General features: G+C 45.1%; 1 protein-coding gene across 4 annotated transcripts in view; it reads right to left on the bottom strand.

The window, feature by feature from the left end:
• Nucleotides 1-616: 616 nt before the first annotated feature.
• Nucleotides 617-20,244, bottom strand: part of KCNN3 (potassium calcium-activated channel subfamily N member 3) — a 169,764-nt gene continuing 150,136 nt past the window's right edge. For 2 of the 4 annotated variants that reach the window (XM_070467429.1, XM_070467431.1), the window contains 3 exons: nt 15,947-16,074; nt 15,046-15,115; nt 617-9,427 (listed from right to left, as the gene is read on the bottom strand). In XM_070467429.1, coding sequence (XP_070323530.1) covers nt 9,131-9,427; nt 15,046-15,115; nt 15,947-16,074 — 495 coding nt within the window. In that variant the 3' untranslated portion in view covers nt 617-9,130. Of the gene's footprint in view, nt 9,428-15,045; nt 15,116-15,946; nt 16,075-16,145; nt 19,019-20,244 lie in introns of those variants that run through there. The other 2 variants (XM_070467430.1, XM_070467432.1) reach the window with 2 other exon arrangements.

The following is a 20,244-nucleotide window of genomic DNA, read 5'->3' on the forward strand; positions in this document are numbered from 1 at the left end:
CTCTGGAGAGCTTCTAACCAGAGAGGCGGGCCCCTTAAAAGCTGTCACGCAGTAGAACGAGATGACCTTTGGTAGACAGGCTGATCGATACAGATGATTGTATTATTGTAGGAAGGCAGGGAGCAGGAGCTCTAGAAAGTTCACTGGGGTCCCTTGGCTGGCCATCTTGGACAGATTCTCACCTGGTTCAGGGAGAGAAATTCCTACTTGTCCTTCTGTGAGTGCTACTAAATGGAAACAGTATTTGGTTAGTCTCTAAGTCATGTCCAACTTTTTTTGGACTGTAGCCTGCCAGGCTCCTCTGTCGATGGGACTTCCCAGGCAAGAATACTGGAGTAGGTTACCATTTCCTTCTCTAGGAGATCTTCCTGACCCAGGGATCGAACCCATGTCTTGGTTGGCAGGCAGAATTTTTACCTCTGAGGTACCTGAGAAACCCAAGCAGTATTTGAGTTGACCCAAGCCCCATCTCCTACAATTTAGTCTTTCAGGTGACAATAAAACCGTGCCTAGCTCATAAAGACCAGAACCTTCTGATTCTGCTGTGTTAAGAGAACTTGGCACTAGAGTGAACAAAAGGTTTGCTGTTAAAATGGAATATAATGAAATTACAAAATCACTGTAACCACTTTTACTTAGGCAGTCCTGCAGAGGGAAACACAGCCACTGAAACAGAAAAATGGTTCCCAAAAGCAAATTCAATTTCCTTTTTGACGATCTGAGAAAGTTGACCACAGTTCCATTCAAAACCTTCAGGCACTTGACTTTTTATATCCTTTACCTTTTTAATAAAAAGTAAAAAACAAACAAAAAAATACATCAATGTCCTGGATAGAACCTCTCTATGTAAAGTTCTCACTAAACAAATAAACATAGGACCAGACAAAAGAAATGGAGCTGCAAATAGCAATATGATATATTATGAAGCATTTATATATGTATGTATATGTTATATATGAATGTGCAGGGTATATGTGTGTGCACCTATGTATGTATAAATATGTAAATATTTGCCTACATATGTCACACACACACACATATATTTATACTGACCTCTTTAGATTGAAGTCCAAGGCACTTTTTACAATGAACAGGTTAAAGCCATTAATTCAGAACATAACTGTTTCTGGGTACATATCAATTTATGGCGCCAATATCACAATTCACATCTTTCCTTGCTTACCTCAGAGTGTCTGGTTGGTGTAATGAATAAGAGACTTGGTTTAAAGAGAGATTAGGAATGTATCCAGACGGTTAAACTAACTTCTCTTGCTAGTTTCCTCTAGGGAGGAGAGTTCCCACTGGTGGGATGCTGAGTTTCTCAAGGAAGGAACACAGATGCAGCTATTTCTGCGTTATGCTGAGCAGGGAGCCAGGTGGCCTTCCAGGGGACCTGGCCCAAGGAACCACCTGATATTCTGATGGCCCTGCCAGCATTTGCTAAAACAAAAACCTTAAAAAGGTGCTTTGAGATGGCTCAAGGCTAGGAAGTGAGTACTTTTAAAATAAGACTGGGAAAAGACTGCTTCTTTGTATATACCACTCGAGCTATCTGACCTCAAGAGGAATTTTAAGGTGCATTTGTTTTTATGATCATATGGGACCTTTACTTCATCAAATAATTCTATACGTGAGGGTCAAGGAAGAAATAGTTTAATTTTCTGAATAGTAATGATGTTATTTACCATTGCTGTGTGGTCAGGACAGTGCTTACAATTAATATGTATACCACATGGGGACGTTGTTAAAATGCCTAATATGATTAAGTAGGTCTGGGATGGGGCGTGAGATTCTGCATTTCTAACAAGTTCCCAAATGATGCTAATGCCGCCGATCTGTGGCCCACACTTTGACTTACAACTGTCAGCATATAGCTATATGCCTGAATTACTGTCCAAAGGTCCCATTTCCCCCAAATCAGGAATTTGTATAGGTTTTCTTAATTCTAGATGGAATAGTAACTTTGAGTAGAAAAATCAGAACACTCTCTATAAACGTAAAAGTCTTAGTCTGAGAACAGCTAGAAGGAAAAGCTAAAAGAGACAGTTCTGTTTAGTAGCAGAAAAGTATTATGAGACAAATAAATTACCACCAGTACATTCATCAGTCAATTATGAAATTGAGAATAAGCTAATTTCCATTACCAAGTGAGTGAGTAACTTGCTAAAAACAGGTGCCCTGGAGTTCTGATGGCTTTAATGGAGCTCAGCCAAACATGTAACTGAGGACCAGTATAGAGACTGAGAGAATTCAGCTCAATAAAAATAAAATGTGTGTTCAGGTCCACACTGCTGTATTTAAAATGGATAACTGACCAGGACCAACTGTACAGCACAGGGAACTCTGTTCAATGCTATGTGGAGACCTGGATGGGAAGGAGTTTGGGAGAGAAGGGTTACGTGTGTGCGTATGGCCAAGTCCCTTCGCTGTCCCCCTGAAACTATCACAGCATTGTCAACTGGCTACACTCCAGTACAAAATAAAAAGCTTAATGAATAAAAATGAAATAAAGTGTGTCTCCATGTTAGGTTTTAGCCACATGAGCAGATTGAAGCTGGGCATTTAGATATTTCTCTTTCGAATGGCATGAATAACATCATTGAGGCCCCAGCCTTACCTGTATTTAAGCTCAAATAAAACGGAAGTGTGAGAGGATTCCAGCCTTTTTCCCAGGAGAAAACCTACTGTTTTGCACTATCAGTATATCTGTGTGAATTTTCAGAGATTGTGAAGGGAAGAGATACCCTCATTGAAGAATCCATCCTGATGCTACTTGCTGTGCACCTGTGCAATACTTTACCTATGTGATAACAAGCAAGGGTCCTCCTTGGGAGGAGGCCACTGATTCCAGGAAACCTTCGTTCTATGGCCAAATGCATCCTGTTTTCATCTACAAAGAGTCCCGTGGCCAAAGGAGGGAAGTGAGAAATTTTACACATGTGTCTCAACTGCTCTATCAGAGAAGGAAGGACATCGATATCATAGTTGCTGAAGTAGAAAATTTGTCACAGTTTTGCCGATAAAGGGAAATATCTTGATGAAAACTCTTTCCTCCCAGCTAAACTAGCAGAAAAGGAAGCCCAGCTCTTTGCATGTCCTGCCTCCTCCCTTCATTCCCTTAGGAGCTGTGTTCCATGTTGTGGTTAAATGTGTGGAAACCTGGCTCCCTCTAGGGCACTGATGACTCAGAAAAGCATAACTGCCCACTGGGTTCTCACTGGGCCCCCATGGAAATGAAATTCCAACCCCAGTTATACTCTGACACAGAGAAACTTACAATGCCTAGGATTCTGAATCTTTTGTGTCACAGGAGAACAAGACCCTTCCTTATGCCCCATTCTGCCATTGCCAAAGGAAAAACTGATTGGCTGAGTTTAAGACATACCATTTATGTAATAGGGCCTTTGCATTTAGATAGAAAGAGCCTGCACTTTAATTAAACTGGCTTTGCACAGCTACTAAAGGAGTGATGGCTTTTAAAATCTCTTCTGAAATGGCTTGAAAGAATTTAGGGTAGAATTAGTCTTCTAAGTGGGGTATAACATTCTTTTATCTCTATTAGTCAGGTCTCAGAATTAGAATATGGCAGTTCAGTAGGCTGAGGACCCTTGTTCTGGGTGTTAGGCAATCACTAATAGTGATGTGTACTCAGAAACAGTCGTTGGGAGAGCAGGTTGACACTGTACCTGCTAAAGACTAGTTTGATACAAAATGTTAATTGAAAGTTACAATATATTTTATAATATAGCAATATATTTCATATTTAAAATAAACTGTTATACTTTCTCCTATCATTAAAAAATAGCAAGCAGTACAGAGGCAAGATGCAAATTCATATTGAAGCTCATCTGATTCTGAATATAAACACATCAGTTTCTGAGTTCGCCATGGATATATTTCCTCCATTGACATCCTGCTGCTCTCTTTTGTTGTTCTCTTCTGGTCAGTGCAGAATGGAGAGTCTGGGACCAATACTGAGTTGTTGCGCCATTAAAAAGTGCGTCTGATGAAGGTAGATCAGTCCTGGTTGAGATTCAAAGACTGAGACAATATGATACAACTAGAGAATGTTGTTTATTCCCTGTCCTTCTTCTATGAACTTTCATGTTGGCTGTTCCGATCAGATCGGTATTTGATTTGTCAAAGAAACTTTTTTTGGCTGTAACTTCAGCATCTCTTTGGGATCTGAACTATAGGTTGGTGTTGAATTTTGTGCTTTTCCTCCATCAGCTTGGTTGGCCACAACGTCTGTTTTGTTTGTCTCAACACATGGTCCAAGCCCAAGAGTACAGCTTCCAGAACATGTTTCTCGGGTGTGTAAACAACTGTGGCAGGGCACTCACTTGGCACCTAGATTTGGAGGTCATACGTTGAAGATTTGATAATGGTTTTGTTCAGAGGGAACTCCAGTTCATATTTGGGCATTTCCAGTAATGGTGTAAGGAAAAAGATCACAGTTATTTTTTTTTTCTCTATCTGTATATATTACTATACCATTCCACTGAGAACTTTTTAATAAGCTTCGGTCTATTTTAGTAAAAATCTACATATTACTTGTCTGACAGGAGTTTAGTGTTAATTTCTATTCATGCAGCTTGGCACAAGCTTTCAGGATGAAGAGCAACTCACCTATATTCTACTACCAGAGGCAGACACTTAATATTGCTATCCCTGTAACATTCTTTTTTTAGTGGTTTCAGTGATCCCGTTCCCACAATGTTTACTTTGGCGGCAGTGGAGAAGGAAGGGATACTGTCCAGGGTGTTGTTAAGCCGACCGACTGTAGCGGAAGGATGGGAAGGGAAGAGGCTGTTCCCGCCTACCAGGAAGCCATCAGGTAGCTGTCTAAGGTACTGAAACCGAACACGTGCGGAGTCAATAGGGGCAGCAAAATGACGACTGACAGAGCCTTCATCTGCTTCTAAGCAACATCGAGGGAAGTGGGATGACTGCAGAACTGGGGACATAGTTTACGATTTAAAAGCAGTAACTTTAAAAGAGCAGTAACCTACTGGTAGTGCAATGACTTCATAGTGTCTCAATTGGGTACTGTGATGGGAGCAACATCGTGGGTTCTGGAAGGAAACACTGATTCTTAATTTGGGGTGCACTCTTTGATGAGGTACACTCTGAAGGAGGAGAGAGGTCTTGGGATTATGTGCTCATCCCATGCTTCTCTCCCTGCTAATTTCACAGAGGTCAATAGGTAAGAATTACTTTTTGGTAACTACTGAGTACATTCTGAGGCAACACCAAAGTGTAGACTAGACAGAGTTGGTTTGGACTGGTGTTGTTGACAATAGTGATTCCATTTAAAAAATCTATTGAATACTTCACACTTGACAATATTAATTGTTATCTTCATTTTAAGTATAGAGAAATTGAGGTCTGAGGTGGTTATATTCATTGGCCAAGGATATGGATCCAATGTTAGATTTTTATTTATTCTGATTCTGTATCTCTAGGTTTATTCTCTTCCATCATGATTTATTCATAAGAAATTATAAAAAATCAAAGGGAATGTATTAAAATAATTATTTCTTCAATATTATTTCTTCCCGGCCTTTAATATACAACAACAGGTTGCACTTGCTCAACACTTTAGAACTTACTTGGGCATACACTTTCTATACCTTCTCACTTATGAGATTATTGTTACACCACTGGTACTTGCTGAAGTCAGAAGTTAGTGGTGATTCAAGGCCTTACCCCTCTTGCTCTTTTGCATTGTATTATACCTTTCTAGAGATATGATGTCATGAAGTTACATATTATGAGGATGGCAAGAGCAGTTCATAGATACTTTATGATCATTTATTGATGATGATCACACATATGTGGCCTTTGATCCAATGATGCACATTTTCATTTGGACTTCAATCTAAGGAGGGGTGAGCCCCTAGTCTGGTATAACTTACCAACTGATGTTCTGTCCTGAAATTCCACTGAGATTAGTGGTCTTGGGTAATCATATACATCCCTGCCTTTACAGTACATGAAGCTATAATATGGCTTAAGCAATGAGGGGGTGGCTCTATATTTTTAATTCAAGTGTCTAGATATTTTAGAGAATATCAGAGTATACTTTGATCTGACACTGAGTTAACAGAAAGATTATAGGAGGGACTTGGCCACTGGGTCTGACTTCCAGGAGGGGGAAGAACTCAATCAGTTCAGTACTGGGGTGAGGTTACCATAATTAATTGTTTTTTCATATAGCCAACTCTTGAGTAGATAATTAAATCTCCTCTACCACCAAACTTGAAATTACAGGACAAGAAGGTGTGACATGAAAACCCACCTGCCCCCCTTTCCCATCTGACTGTGATGCTGAGGCGCAGTGGACTTAGCCGAAAGATGGGCTGTAGGAAGAAAATGGGTGGGTTACATCCTGGATAATCCATACCTAAGTCATCAAAGGTTGATTGTACTTGCAGGAGAACGGATAACTTCCCCATCTAAAGCTGAAATAGCAGCGCAGAGAAGCAGCGTCTCATTTACCACTGGAGGGTCAGCATGCATATTCGATCTTTTTTTTTTGAAAAGTACTCTTTTCCCAAAGAGAAAAACCATACTTAGCTATTGCACTACCAATAGGTCCAGTCACACTACAAACGCCTGTGTGTTTCTAGGATACCAGTGACTGCTGTTACTGAAAGTATCTCCAGCCACTCTTTTGCTTGTGTTGCTAGCTTGGTCATTAGGATTTACCCAAGTGAACAGCATTAGTGATGGGTTAAAGAAGAGCCACCCATAGACAACAATGGGTCAGTGATAGTCTGCACATACTTTTTTGGCAGGAGGAGTAGCAGTGGAATCTTGCATGCCATTTGTTTGAAATTCAAATTAAATCCCTACATGTGCACATGTGCGCACACACACACACCATAGGGCTACCTGGGGAATGGGAAGAGTGACTAGGAATTAAGAATTGAGGGCTGCAGTTTAGATGATCGAGATTGGCACGCTCAGGTTGACCTGTCAGTGCTTTTCATACTATGAAATGAACTAATGCCACAAAGAAAACACATGGTTATTTCATCTGCTTATCTGTCTGTTTATACTTTCAGCTGTCACTGAAAACAGGAGCACCATTCTTGGGACATAAAAAAAGATATGGATCTTTTAGATAGTCAATAGGTAAAATAACAAGTAAAAAAAAAAAGCCAGCAGTAAGTGTGGCATCTATGGTATACAAAACAACCAAGGAAAATGCTCAAAGGAGTTATTGAGATAAAAATGAGGCCATCAGGGGAAGAGCAATAGCAGTAAAAAAAGATAAAAGAAGAAATTTAACAAGAGACCAGATCTTCTTGAAAGAGTGGGCTTCCTAGGGTTGTCTACCTTTTGCTGTCTGATGATTCCCTTGTCCTTAGAAGACCAGGCCCAGAGCTGTAGAAGTCTCCACAGCTAGACTCTGCTTTCAGAAAGGTGATGATGTCCTGTGATACCCTACAGGACAACCATCCACACCACAAATGACATCCTTCATTTTACCCTAAATAGATGAAATATTCCCTACAGTATCATTTAAGTCCCAACAAGTAGAAGTCAGAGACCTTGGAATGAGAAATGGGATGACTAGTAGAATGGTTTTCACATCACAAGCATTATGTATAGTTAGATGATGGTATGAGAAAAATATCTTGCATCCAGATGCCCTGTGCTCACAATTTCTGTTATACACTGGATCTGGATGTTTCTGAAGCCTCTTGAAGTTGGAGAAGTATTACAATAATTTTTGCACCAAGATAAATGTGGCACAATAGGAATAAGCTACTGACAAATCTATGTCACCTTATCTTACCCACAATGTCCCCTAAGGGCTCCCTTTATCTTCAAAACCTTGCACTTTGACATGGTTTTAGGTCACATAGAAGGGGCCACCTGGGTCACTCATCCTCACTTCTGCTCCCAGCTCTCATGTGAGGCCCTTGACACCTTTGTGCTCTTAACATCTGGGGCTGGAAAACTGTTACTGGATAAATATCACTGAATAACCCCCCAGACAACACTTCTATTCACGAAGGTGTCCTGGGGTTGCACCTATTCACACGTGTGTGTGCATCTGTGCACAGATCCTGTTCCCCTGCCCTCATATCCGTACACCTGATCATGCACTCCTGTGGAACACAGCTTGTTTGGATACAAGATAAAAACTCTGCAGAAGCTGGTATTTTTAGAAGGTTGCTTATCTCTCCAGAATGCCAATTTTGGCTTGTCATTCATCTCAGAGCAAGCATGGTGTACCCTGTTTTGTATTTGAAGGGACCTGCATCTTCAGTGAAGCTCAGAATGTGGCAACACTGGCAAACCCACTGAACTGACAGCACCCACACCCAGATTCAGACCAACTCAATGTACATTTAGAGAGTGCCTACTGTGTGCAGAGTAAGGTACCAGCTCCCTCTTTGCTTGGGTCAAGTGCAAACAAGAAAAGACCTGGGTTGAATGTGGGATGTGTGTGTGTCTGTGTGTGCATGCACACGCTTGCAAATACATGGGTTTATATGAGTATTAATATTGAATGGAGAGTCTGGCTTTTTATTCATCAATTTTTCTTTCAGTCTAGATTTTATGACTGTGTAAGGGATGGGAGGAAAGAACATCTGTTTTGGCAAGCTGTGGGCAGCTCTCTCTTACTTTTGTCCTCTGGGGGCTTCCTTAGACAAAGGAAAGGAAAGTGGTGGGCTGGAGGACCCCAGGGGTGAGGAACCCATCTCCCAAGCCTGATACCACACCCTCCCCGCAGCGGGACCCACCTCCAGGCTGGCTTCACTGTTGGCTCCTTCAGTGCATCTGACCCCCCACCCCTCCCCACGTGAAGACCTGAGATTGAACGTGGATTTCTGTTCTCCACCAACTCTGCAGCAAGGGCCCTGCCAGAGGCGTCGCTTCCTGTCATCTCCTCTTCCTGCTCCCAAGTAGAGGCACCTAAACAGAGATTAGATTTCTGGTTTCAAGGCATATCAAACCAAGCACGCTGAATGAACATGAGTTAGTTAATTAGCTCGGTGTCTCTTCTTTACGATCCCTGGTCTGAAATGTTCCTTGATGGCAAAGTGACCAGGAGAGAGTTGATTTGCATCTTAAGACCTATGGGTAATGCTTCTGGAGTGGGGAGTTTTATTTAGCAACTGCTTGAACTCGTGTATGGGGTCGGGAAGGAGGTGGAGCTGACCCCGATCGGGCTGTCGGAGAGTGGGGTGTGGGTGGTGCCCACCGCCACGCTGACGCCCCGGGCCTCCATGAGGGCAGACAGGAGCTGCTGCTGCTGCTGACGCAAGGTGTCGGCGATGAGCAGGGGCAGGGAATTGAAGCTGGCGGTGAGGTGCTCCAGCTTAGACTCCAGGCTGCCGATCTGTTTCTCCAGGTCTTCGCTCCGATCATTGAGCTCTGTGATCAAGTCATACATGACATTCTGCATCTGTTTGGGGAGATGGAGAGGTGAGAGATGGGAAGACAACAGGTCATCACAGGGGAATCTGTGATGAGAAACATGAGATACTCTTCCAGATGACAGTGGAAAGACCACTCTCCAGGGACCAACTTCCACATCAGCTGGGTCTCCTCTGGCCAAGGATGGAGAAGCCATTTACTTTCTTAAAGACATGGAGGCTCCAGTGGCACAGTGGTTTTTATGTTGTTATTGTTTTATTACAAAAACAATGCATATTACCTGTAAAAATATATTAGAAAATAGGTAGGATGGAAAAGAAGCAGCACTTCTGAAATAGAACAAGTCCCTAATGTATCCTCAGTTTCTTACTGCATCCAACCTCTCAGCTCATGCAGCAATGACACCTACTGATTAAAAAGAGACGGCTCTGAGGCAGGGAGTGGACAATGCGATAGACTAATCATTGGCAGGCCAGGGTTCAAGTACCTGTATGCTGCTCACTAACAATGCGCCTTCCCTCAGGTCCCTTAGACTCTCTGAACCTCGGTTTCCTTACAAAATAGAAGTTAATAATAACTACACATGGTAATGAAGTCATTGCTCCGCCCACCGCTCACTTTCAACACAGCAGCCAGAATGTACGATTATCTGATGAAACTCACTCTGGCCTGGGTTGCAGTGAAAGGGAGCTGCCTTGCAGAGATTATAGCGCCTCTCCTTCCTGGTCAAGAAGGGACATCGCCTCAGTGTGGGACACCCCTGAAGGGCCAGTCCACCTTGGGAACTCTCATGGGCCGGTCGAGGACTTTGCCTACTGTATCATGTTTCAGACTCTCTTTCTGCCACGTTCTACCATCCCCCCTCTCTCTGACAGGTACGGTCCTGACACTGCCCCCCAGTAAACATCCTGCTCTCCTGCTATCTCCCAGGGTCCCAGGGACCCGCCCATCACCAGTACTCACCCCACACACATCCCATGGCCGACAGCCTCACCGCCTCTAAACCTCCCTGAAAAATCACCTCCCCACAGAAGGAAAGGGTCGGACCAACTGAGAGAGTAGCACTGACGTATATATACTACCATGCTTAAAGCAGGTAGCTAGTGGGAAGCTGCTCTATAGCACACCTCATATCAGTGCTCTGTGATGACCTAGAGGGGTGGGATGGGGGCAGGAGGGGGGCTCTAAAGGGAGGGGATATGGGTATACATATGACTGATTCACATTGCTGTACAGCAGAAATTAACATTGTGAAGCAAGTAGACTCCAATTAAAAAAAAATCCCCCCCCCTCCCCCACGCCCTTGTTAATAAGGCACCTTGTCCTCACTCTACTCCTGACCTGCTAACCCTGCTCAATGCTCTCCTTTCTTTGAAGCTGTCTTCTAATACACTAACTATCTGCTGTTTCTTTTGCATATAGTTGTTGTCTGTCCTCTCCCACTAGAAGGAAATCCCCTCCAGGGCGGGGACCTTTGCCTGTTGTGTTCACTGATGTGTCCCAAGGACTTAAAATAGTATCTGGCACATAGGAGATGCTCAGCTAACATTTTTTGATGAATAAATATTCACAGATGTGCCTAGCAAGGGGGTCTGTTGCACATGGTTAGCACCAAAAGCTGTTTGTAGAATGAATGAATGAAGTGCTGTCTCAGGGGAAAACCTCTGCCCTTCCATTCTTCAGCCAACGTAAAAGTTTAACTGATGGGAAAAGACCTCTTGTACCACAAGTTATTTCCATATAACTAGAAGATTTCCCAGTGTTTCCTGCTGAGACCTGAGTGGCTGAAGGAAAGGAGAAAAGAGTCCCGTGGGGGCCCAGCTCAGGGCCCGCCTCTGGAGAGCAGGTGCTCAGTAAGTTTTTGTGAATGAACACTGAACGAGGTCTTGAGAGCAGGAGAGTAAACATGGGGTACCTCCAGGGAACTGCAAATAAAATACAACTTGAGAGTAATAAACTTGTCTTCTCGAGCCTGAAGTATAAACCAGGTCAGCAGAGTACTAAACAAATGCAACTCATGCCAAGTGCTCCGTCTTCCGCTCTCCCTCCATTCTCTGCCAGCGCTCCTTATCTCCAGGAGAGGCCGTTCACTCAAGCTGTTCCCACCTGAAACCTGGGCACCATCCTCTCCCGGCCCCCCTCTCACCAGTACAGAGTCCTGCCTACTATACATCTAATGATCCCTCAAGTTCAATTCATTTAATTGAAATGAAACCACTTTTGTTCCATTCAGTACCACCAAGGTTCTGACTCTACTCTTATCAGGCAACTTTTGGGTTATAATTTGGCTTCCTGGGTTGGTCTGTAGGGACGTTATCAACATGACAGTCACATTTCTCCCTGCAAATTAACAAATGGCATCAGACTTAGGAGCAAGATTCTTGGGAGACTTCAGGAACACAATGTCGGGTGTTTCTGCGGCTGCAAGGGCAGAGCCGGGTTTGCGGCTGCTTTGTACCCTCCAGCCCTCACCTGCAGGTACTGGTCATTTCCCAGTGACACTCTGATCCTGTTTCACCTGAAATTTCAAGTTACTCCAGGAAGATGCAGAAACCATGGGGGCAGGCAGGGGCCAAGGGAGTAGGAAGTGAGGCAAATGAAAAAAAAAGAGAGGTGGCAAAATGTGAGAAGCCAGAGGGGAGAGAGGAGAAGGGGGGTTGAGAATGTAGTGATACCTTCCCAGGGTTTCCCTGGTGGCACATGGTAAAGAACCCCCCTGCCAATGCAGGAGGTGCAGGAGATGTGGGTTCAATCCCTGGGCCGGGAAGATCCCCTGGAGGAGGAAATGGCAACCCCGTCCGGTATTCTTGCATGGGAGACCTCATGAACAGAAGAGCCTGGAGGGCTACGGTCCATGGAGTTGCAGAGTCAGACAAGACTGAGCAACTAAGCACGCACACATGATACCTTCCCCCCAGGAAACTGGCTGCAGCCCCAGAAGGAATGAGGCAGCTGTGACTTCTCCAGGGCAGGACTCCACTGTGGCCCTTTCGGAGGAGAGGGTGAGTTTAGGGGTGGCAGTGCATCCTTCATTCATTAACATTCACAGAAGCTCCTCAAGGTGCATGTTCTTCCCGGAATGCACAAAACCTTAAATGGATTTGCCTGCAGGGGCACCCTGACGAGTTCTGGACTGAGTCTGGGCCCCTGGGTCTCTGCCCCAGCGTGGCAGCTCGCCAACAGACCAAACTTGGGATGGTCTCTTTGTTCCTTGGGATCTTGGTTTCCTCATATAGATTTCTAATCAGAACTATCACGTGCAGAACCATTATAGTTTTCGGAGCATTTTCACAGATATCACCTTATCTGATCAGTTGAGCCTCAGATGTGAGGAAGAATTTTTACATCTCATGGAAGACACTGAGGCTAGGTATAAAGAGCCCCAGTGCACACACACCCCTCCCAGGCCCCCGAGCTCTGCCACCCTACAAGACAGCTCTTCCATAGAGCAAGTGTTATTTGGAGGCCACATGCTCTTTTCTTAATCTCGAGAGGGCCACAGGACAGGGGTGGGAAGTGGTGAGCTGGGCGGACGAAGCACAGAGAGGAAAGGAGAGAACACCGTGTTATTATTGTCTCCCCTGTTTTGTTGCTTGGCGACAAGATGCCAGGGGGGAACGCAGACCAGTGTGAAAGATGCTAGGCTGCTGCCAGGACCTTGGCTGAGCCTCCTGAGAGGAAAGATGAAGTGTGGCAGAGTTCACACCACCCCTGCAACCCAGCAGACACCTTCCCTTAACCCTTTCCTCCACACCCTTTCTTTTCAGTTAGTGATGGTTTAGTTTCCCCACCCAGTTTCTGTGAGCCCCTTTCCAATTCATGGAGTTTGCCCCACCCAGTCTGATCTGCAGGGAGCGCCGTCTCTGTGTTAGGCAGTGACTGACAATGAAGAAATGCAGGCTTGAAAGTCCAGGCTGTCCACTATTTCCAGGAGAACTCCAGCCACAGAGTGTCCTGCCAGGTGACAGAGAAGGCAGAAATATGGCTACCTGTTAAAGAAATATCTTGGGGCTTGGTGGACCATTCCTGCATCCCCCAGCATGGGTTTCCCAGCAATGTTTGCCTTACCTGACCCTCCTCCTGGCTTCAGGTAATTGGTCCGAGGGTAGACATGTGACCCACACTGGCCAGTCAGCTCATCCCTTTTGAGAATTTAGAATGAAGACCAATAGGAGGCCAGTCAATTTGTCTTTGCCTGTGGCTAGAACTAGAACATGGACTCTGGATAGGGGCCTGCCATGGAGACAAGGGGCATAGACAGTTGTCAGGAGATGCGGGAGACGAAGAGAGAGAGAACTGATGCAGGCACTTGGACATGAGAGAGAAGAGAGGGTGGGCACCTATTTCCTGGGGTGAGGTCCACTTCTAGTTAGTTCCTTCCTAAAGTCTGACCACATGCCTGCCCTGAGGTTCTGCCTGGAATGAGACTTCCTTGTATTCTTAAGCACCTACATTTTTAAACCTACTTCCAAAGGGTTTCTGATACTAGAAGCCAGGAGTGTTGAGCAATGCACGCTAGACCCTGGTGAGGGGTTCCCTTCTGCATTCGGTCATCCCATTCACATCCTTGCCTCCTCCAGGCTCGCAGGAAACCTCAGTCTACCTCAGCACCCCCTGCAAAGACAAACAGGCCTGTAGGCTTCTCCCAACCCATACCAGCCACACATTCCCTGATTAAAGTCCTCCCAAGCTTGGGAGATCCTTTCTCTGGCCTGATCCCTTCACTGAACAAGGCACTGCATGTGGCCCAGGAACCGGCAATTTCTCTGATTACACCCTCTTTTCAAAGGGGGTTTAATTTGCCTGAGGGAGTTTCTCTTGCTTACTCAGGGAACGTGTTCCGTGATGATAATTGACATCTGCTGGAATGTTCTACCAGCCTGGCCCTGGGCTATACACTTGACATACAATTTCTATCAAGAGGCAATGAGGAGGAGGAGCTGAGGAGGGGTCAGGTCCTTTCTTCAGCAGCGCCCACACTCAGTTCTGCCAGCGGTGCAGCCTCCGCTTCTTTCACTCCAGAGATTCGCAAAAGGAGCGAGTTTCTTTATAGTATTTGCGGCAGTTCAGGGCCAGAAATGCAGAATGATTGTAGGGCTCTGAAAGGAGGGCTTTCTTCTTTGGCATCTTCGTGAGGTAGAAAGATATGCACCTCCCCCCTCCTCCTGACTGGGGGCCAGAAAAGCCGAGTCGCAAGGACGGAAGGATGCAGGAAAATGAGCTTACAATTATAACCACAAATCAGAAGGATCCTTCTAAGTGTGGCCTAGACAAGCAGCATCACCATCATCACCATTTGGCCTTGTCATTGTGCTTCACCCTGTGCAAACTCAGTATACAGCGAATCAAGCAACACACTAAACAGACTCAGCAGGCCAGTCAATCAATTCCCAGCAAAGCCTGACCTGAGCGATAGAATTGAAGAAACACATGCCAGGTTTTCAAAGTCAATAACACACACTAGTAGCTTGCAAATGTCCAGAACTTGAACTTAGATTATTTTTTAAGGAAGGAGGAAGTGGCCTTAACTTTCCTGGTCCTCCTCTGTCCAGTTTAGCCATGGCCACGTCTTCACAGCCACACCTGAGGAGATGAAAGGCCAACATCTGAGAGCCCTTTATGGGGTCTTTGGATTCTGCCACTCACCTTGGAAAGGTCCACCAGGGTGTTCGCTTGGTCACTCAGCTTCCTCTGCTCCATCTTGACGCTCCTCAGTCTGGGAGAAAGAGTCGTTAAGAGCCACACTCTTCAAGTGCATGCTGGGTTCAACCCCCACCAGCTGATTCCACATCCATGTCAATCCATCTGGTTTTGGAACCCAGCCCAGGACCACAAACATGGGTGACAACTGACCAGAATCAAGGGCTTGGCAGGTCCCCAAGAAAGCAAACTCATCTCCATGCGTGCTTGCCTCTAGTCACTATAGGTTGCCCACCACTCTCAGATGGTGTCCCAGCTTCCATGCCTTTATCAAGGCCGTGCCTTCCACCTTGAAGGTCTTATGCTCAGCCTTTCAGGGTTTCCTGAAACTTCCAGGTCAGACTAAATGTTTTCATCCTCTACTTTTAAAAATCCACTGTATTTTTAAAAATACTTAGCTTATAGAAACGGAGAAGGCAATGGCACCCCACTCCAGTACTCTTGCCTGGAAAATCCCATGGACGGTGGGCTGCCGTCTATGGGGTCACACAGAGTCAGACACGACTGAAGCGACTTAGCAGCAGCAGCTTATAGCAAACACTGATCACAATTTGTTCTGCTTCCAGTTGTAATGTGATGTATGTGTGTGTATGTAGACTCTGAGAGCTCCCTGAGGCTCTTATCTAATTTTTGCCTTCCATGGCAGCCTGTCCAATGTCTTGCAGTGGCAGGCGCAATAAATGAATAAACAGACTGATCTGGATCCAGTTCACCACGCCCTGTGCTTGTTGAGTGGAAGAGGTTTCTCCCGCTCTTCTAAGTATATGAGAAGAGACCGGTGGGGCTCTGGGGCGCCCACCACTTCTCACTTGGTCGTCTGGTGGCCTGGCCGCCCTGGCTTACTCACTGGTGGATAGCCTGGAGAAACTTTCTCTGGTGCTTCCTGACTTTGGCGTGGTCGATCTTCTTTAGCAGCTTCGTGTGTTTATAGATTAGCCACGTTTCCCGAAGGACATTGGCTGCAGCATTCTTGATCTAAGGAAAAGTAAATAAGCAGGTTACTATCAGGTGAGTTTTCCTAGGTTCACCTGACATGTTTTTTTGGGGGGGGGGGGGGGCGGTCTGCCGATAGAGTTGATTTGGCAAGGAAATGAGTCTGCAATGATCTTTTTCCTTAATCAAATCGTGAACTCTTAGAAAGGATGATGAAAATTCATCTCTCATTAATCCTGTATTGGACACGGTAGACTGGAGGCTGAAGTTGAGGAGTACCTCTTTCTCTTTCTTAATTATTTTGGGACTGCCTCTCCACTGCTGCTGCTATATTTAGATAGGCTGCCTTACCGAGACCTGGCGGCCTGGGGTACACTTTGAATAGATAAATATGTACCACTGCTGCCCTTGGATGCAGAGTTCCATGCTCTACATGGGGTTTTTATTTAGTGCACATGATACATTTCTTGGATTCCGAGAGTAAACAGATTTCCTATCAGCTAGAGATTGTATTTATTTAAAAATTGTTTAAAATTTAACTAAAATTTATTTTTAAAAATGTAAAGGTTACTTTCCACTTACAGTTATTACAAAATATTAGTTATACTCCCCATGTTGCCCTATATATCCCTGAGCCTGTCTTACACTCAGTAGTCTGTATCTCCACTCCCCGGCCCCTATGTCACCCCTCCCGCCTCCCCACTGGGGACCACTAATTTGTTCTCTTTATCTGTGAGTCTGCTTTTTTTGGGTTATTATATTCACTAGTTTGTTGTCTTTTTTAGATTCCATGTGTAAGTGACATCATACGGTGTTTGTCTTTCTCTGTCTGACTTATTTCACTTCAGCTGGAGATTTTACCAGGCCTCTTTGAGGAAATCTTTCCCACCAAATGGAGCTCTAGGTATCAACAAGTCCATTATTTCCTTTCCCAAATGGCCCAAAACAGTTACACTGCAACTTTACATATAAGTATAATTGGCATAAAACTGACATCATTTCCAAGAAGGGTCTGCAAATCAGTGAAGATATTTTGGTGTGAAACCAGAGCTGCTTCCTTCCGCAGGCTGGCTCCTTCTCTGCACTGCAATCACACATTTCCACATATGACGCTGTCATCTGTTGACATGGAAACCACTGATATCATCCAGCTCACGATGGAACTGAGACATATCAATGGCATCCAGATGGCAGGGGACAAAGTTTTAATCCAAACACAGACATCTTCAGCAATTAGTAACAAGAGCAAGAGGAAACATTTCTTATTAAGCACAAGCTAAACAGATTTTTGATGAACTGTTCCCATTTCTATCAGCCATGCACATTGGCACAGGCCCATAGGCCCAGGGCCTGGAAGTAAGTAGGCCAGCCTAGTAGAAATCAGGTTACTAGCCAGAAAAGATTTTAATAAAATTGGAGAGTACAGGCCTGCTTCTTCAGACTGACATCAACAGATGGGACGTTGTTAAAATACTGAGACGTGTGGGAAGGCCTAGGAAACATTGTTTTGTAGGCTGATAACTTTTGTGTGTGTGTTTTAAAAATTTATTATGAAGGCTGGATTATATTTTTCATTGGCGCTGAAGTGATGTTCTAAAAGAACAGCTAGGTCTTCTCAGAAATGTCTAAGTGACATAAATACTGCTTTTCTGCTCAGTAAAATTCTACCATGAAAATGGTTTTAAATGACTTAATTGCCCACCTCTGGCACTTTCTTGCCTGAGAGGAAGCAGGTGGTGGTGAGTAGAAGCTGAAAACGGTGAGTGTCCAGGTGAGGAGGGGGGAGGAAGAGGAGGGGGTCATCATGGGGGTTCTGTCCAGGGGCTAGAGTGGACGTCAGCCTCCTGGCAAAACAGGCAGCATAGAAGGGAAGGCCCTCTCTCTGTGGAGGGCCTCCTCTCACCGCCCTTCTGTAGGAAGAGAGCAACTTGACAGGTGATTTCTTCAGTTTTCCTGGGTGTATAGCCTCCGAGGAGAGCCTCCCAGAAGGCTAGGAGGGAAAACCCTGCCCCAGCACTTAGGGTGACTGGCAGACCCCAGCTATTCAAGTCTCATCCCTGGAACACTGATAAAGGCACGGAACATCAGTGTGGGTGAGCCCCTGACAATGGTCTCTGTGTTGGTGGGGAACCAGTACTGGAAATTGGAAAACCTGCAGTAAATCCTTGTTCTGCCAGTTTAGGAGTAAGTGCTTAATTATCCATAAGATGGGAAAAATAAATCCTTACCTTAAGGGTTGTTTTGAGGCCCCTAGGAGGCAATTACCGTGGAGCTGATGGTGCTGAGTGAACATTTACCAGGCGCCAGATTACATATGTGCAAATGCATTTAATCTTCACAACAACCCTCTCAGGCAGGTACTCATATTATCCCCATTTTACAGATGAAGAAACAGAGACACAGACCAAGACCTTAAAGTCATAAATGGCAAACTGAGTCAATGTGAATTTAAGTGTTATAGAAACTATAAAGTACCATAAAGATGTTAGTTATCATCATCTGGCCCAAATCCCCTCTGAGAATATGAGGAAATGGCAGTTTCAGAGATAGGATGTGAGGATCAGAATCCCACAGCTAGCTAATGGCAGAGTCAAAACAAGACCCACGTCCAAAAAAGAGCATAAGGTTTTCATGTGGTCTGAAGAAAGACCTGACAAGATGTCATCTCTACGCAAACAAAATTATTTCCTGTTTTCCAGGATCAAGGAACTGGGAAGGACATTAGATTTGTTTTTAATCATCACGGCCCTCACTTAGCAATATGACAGAACAGGGAGTCCAGGTCCTGCACTTAACTTCAGCCCAAATATAAGGTACTAAAACCACAGCACAGCCTGGGTAGCTGAGTGAAGCAGTCACAGCGTCTTTATGGGTTTGAACAGGAGGCCCCGCGTATTCGGGAAAGCGATGTTAAATGCGAGCCTTGGTGCTGACTCTGAATTAATTGTCAGCAAACAGCCTGGCACAAAGCTAAGTAGATCAATATCTGCAAGAGAAAAAGAAATAGGCTTTTAACTGCACTGTGCTTTCCCAAGTTGACAGTAAATGCTATTGTGACCAGGTTCTCCCTCCAATTCACCTGGCTGATTGCTTTGGGCATCACTGGGGTGGGAAACATAGAGGTCGTGTGCACCTCCTGGGATTCACTGAGCACCACAGGGTTCCCAAGCACTGTTTCATGATGGGGATTTGGGTACCTACTGAGCTCTCCTGATGGGCAGGGGCATCAGGGCCCAAAGATACTCTTGGGGGTGAGAGTGGGTGGGTCAGGGAACTGGGAAGGTCTGGGTAAGCTTGGCCATGATCTGATGGACTCAGGAATAGTTAGAAGAGGGCTGTTTGTGCATGGAAGACTGGATGGAACAGCCAGTCAAATCCAAAGCACATGAGCTAATTGTTTCTGTGGGTCCCTTCATTCTCTCCCCAAAACTGTGTGCTTTCACTCTGATGGTGGCCAGAGAAAAGGCTCAGTGACTTATGTACTTCAGGGAGGGCTCAAAGATTGATGGGCCTGGGCAAGAAAGTTGTACAACTAAGATCTTGCATACAGTACTGACAGTTAACATCCACTGAGTGCTTCCTTTGTGCTCAACACTTTATGTTTACGTTGCTCCACTGGCCCTCGGAAAAACCTCACAAGGGGACGAATGAATGATCACCTTCACTTCGGACCAGTTGGGAAGGCTCTCTGAGACTCAGTTTTCTTATTCATTCTTTCCCAAATCATTTACCACACGCCAAAGATGGGGCTGACACTGTTCTAGGAAGTGAGAATCCTGGGAGGCACAAACCAATAACCTTTCTGCCCTCAGGGAGCTTCTAATCCTGTGGGGCCAGCATGCCCTGTAGCTGCAGCAAAGAAGGGTGCTACAGGGTAATGTTGAGTTCTGACCTGTGAAACGGGGTTGCAGGGTTGATTCAATGAGAATGTACTTCAAACACTTAGCACAGAGCCTGGCTGCCCAGCACCTTAGTATCTGGTGCCTTACTGATGCTCTTCCCCTGCAACAAATGTCAGCTTCTTCCTCCACCTCCAGCGAAAGAAAACACAGAACATATATGTCTGTTCCTTGAGCTCTTGGCTGTATTATACATGTCCATGACTTGCTCTGGCCGCCTCTCTGCAGGGTAATCTGCTCCTCTGTGTTATGCAGGAAAGGGGCTGGTTGTTGCAGGAGGAACATGTGAGGCAGGAGGAGAAGCACCCTTTTT

The sequence above is a fragment of the Odocoileus virginianus genome, chromosome 5 (genome assembly GCF_023699985.2).
Source record: "Odocoileus virginianus isolate 20LAN1187 ecotype Illinois chromosome 5, Ovbor_1.2, whole genome shotgun sequence".
In the NCBI taxonomy this organism is placed as follows: domain Eukaryota; kingdom Metazoa; phylum Chordata; class Mammalia; order Artiodactyla; family Cervidae; genus Odocoileus; species Odocoileus virginianus.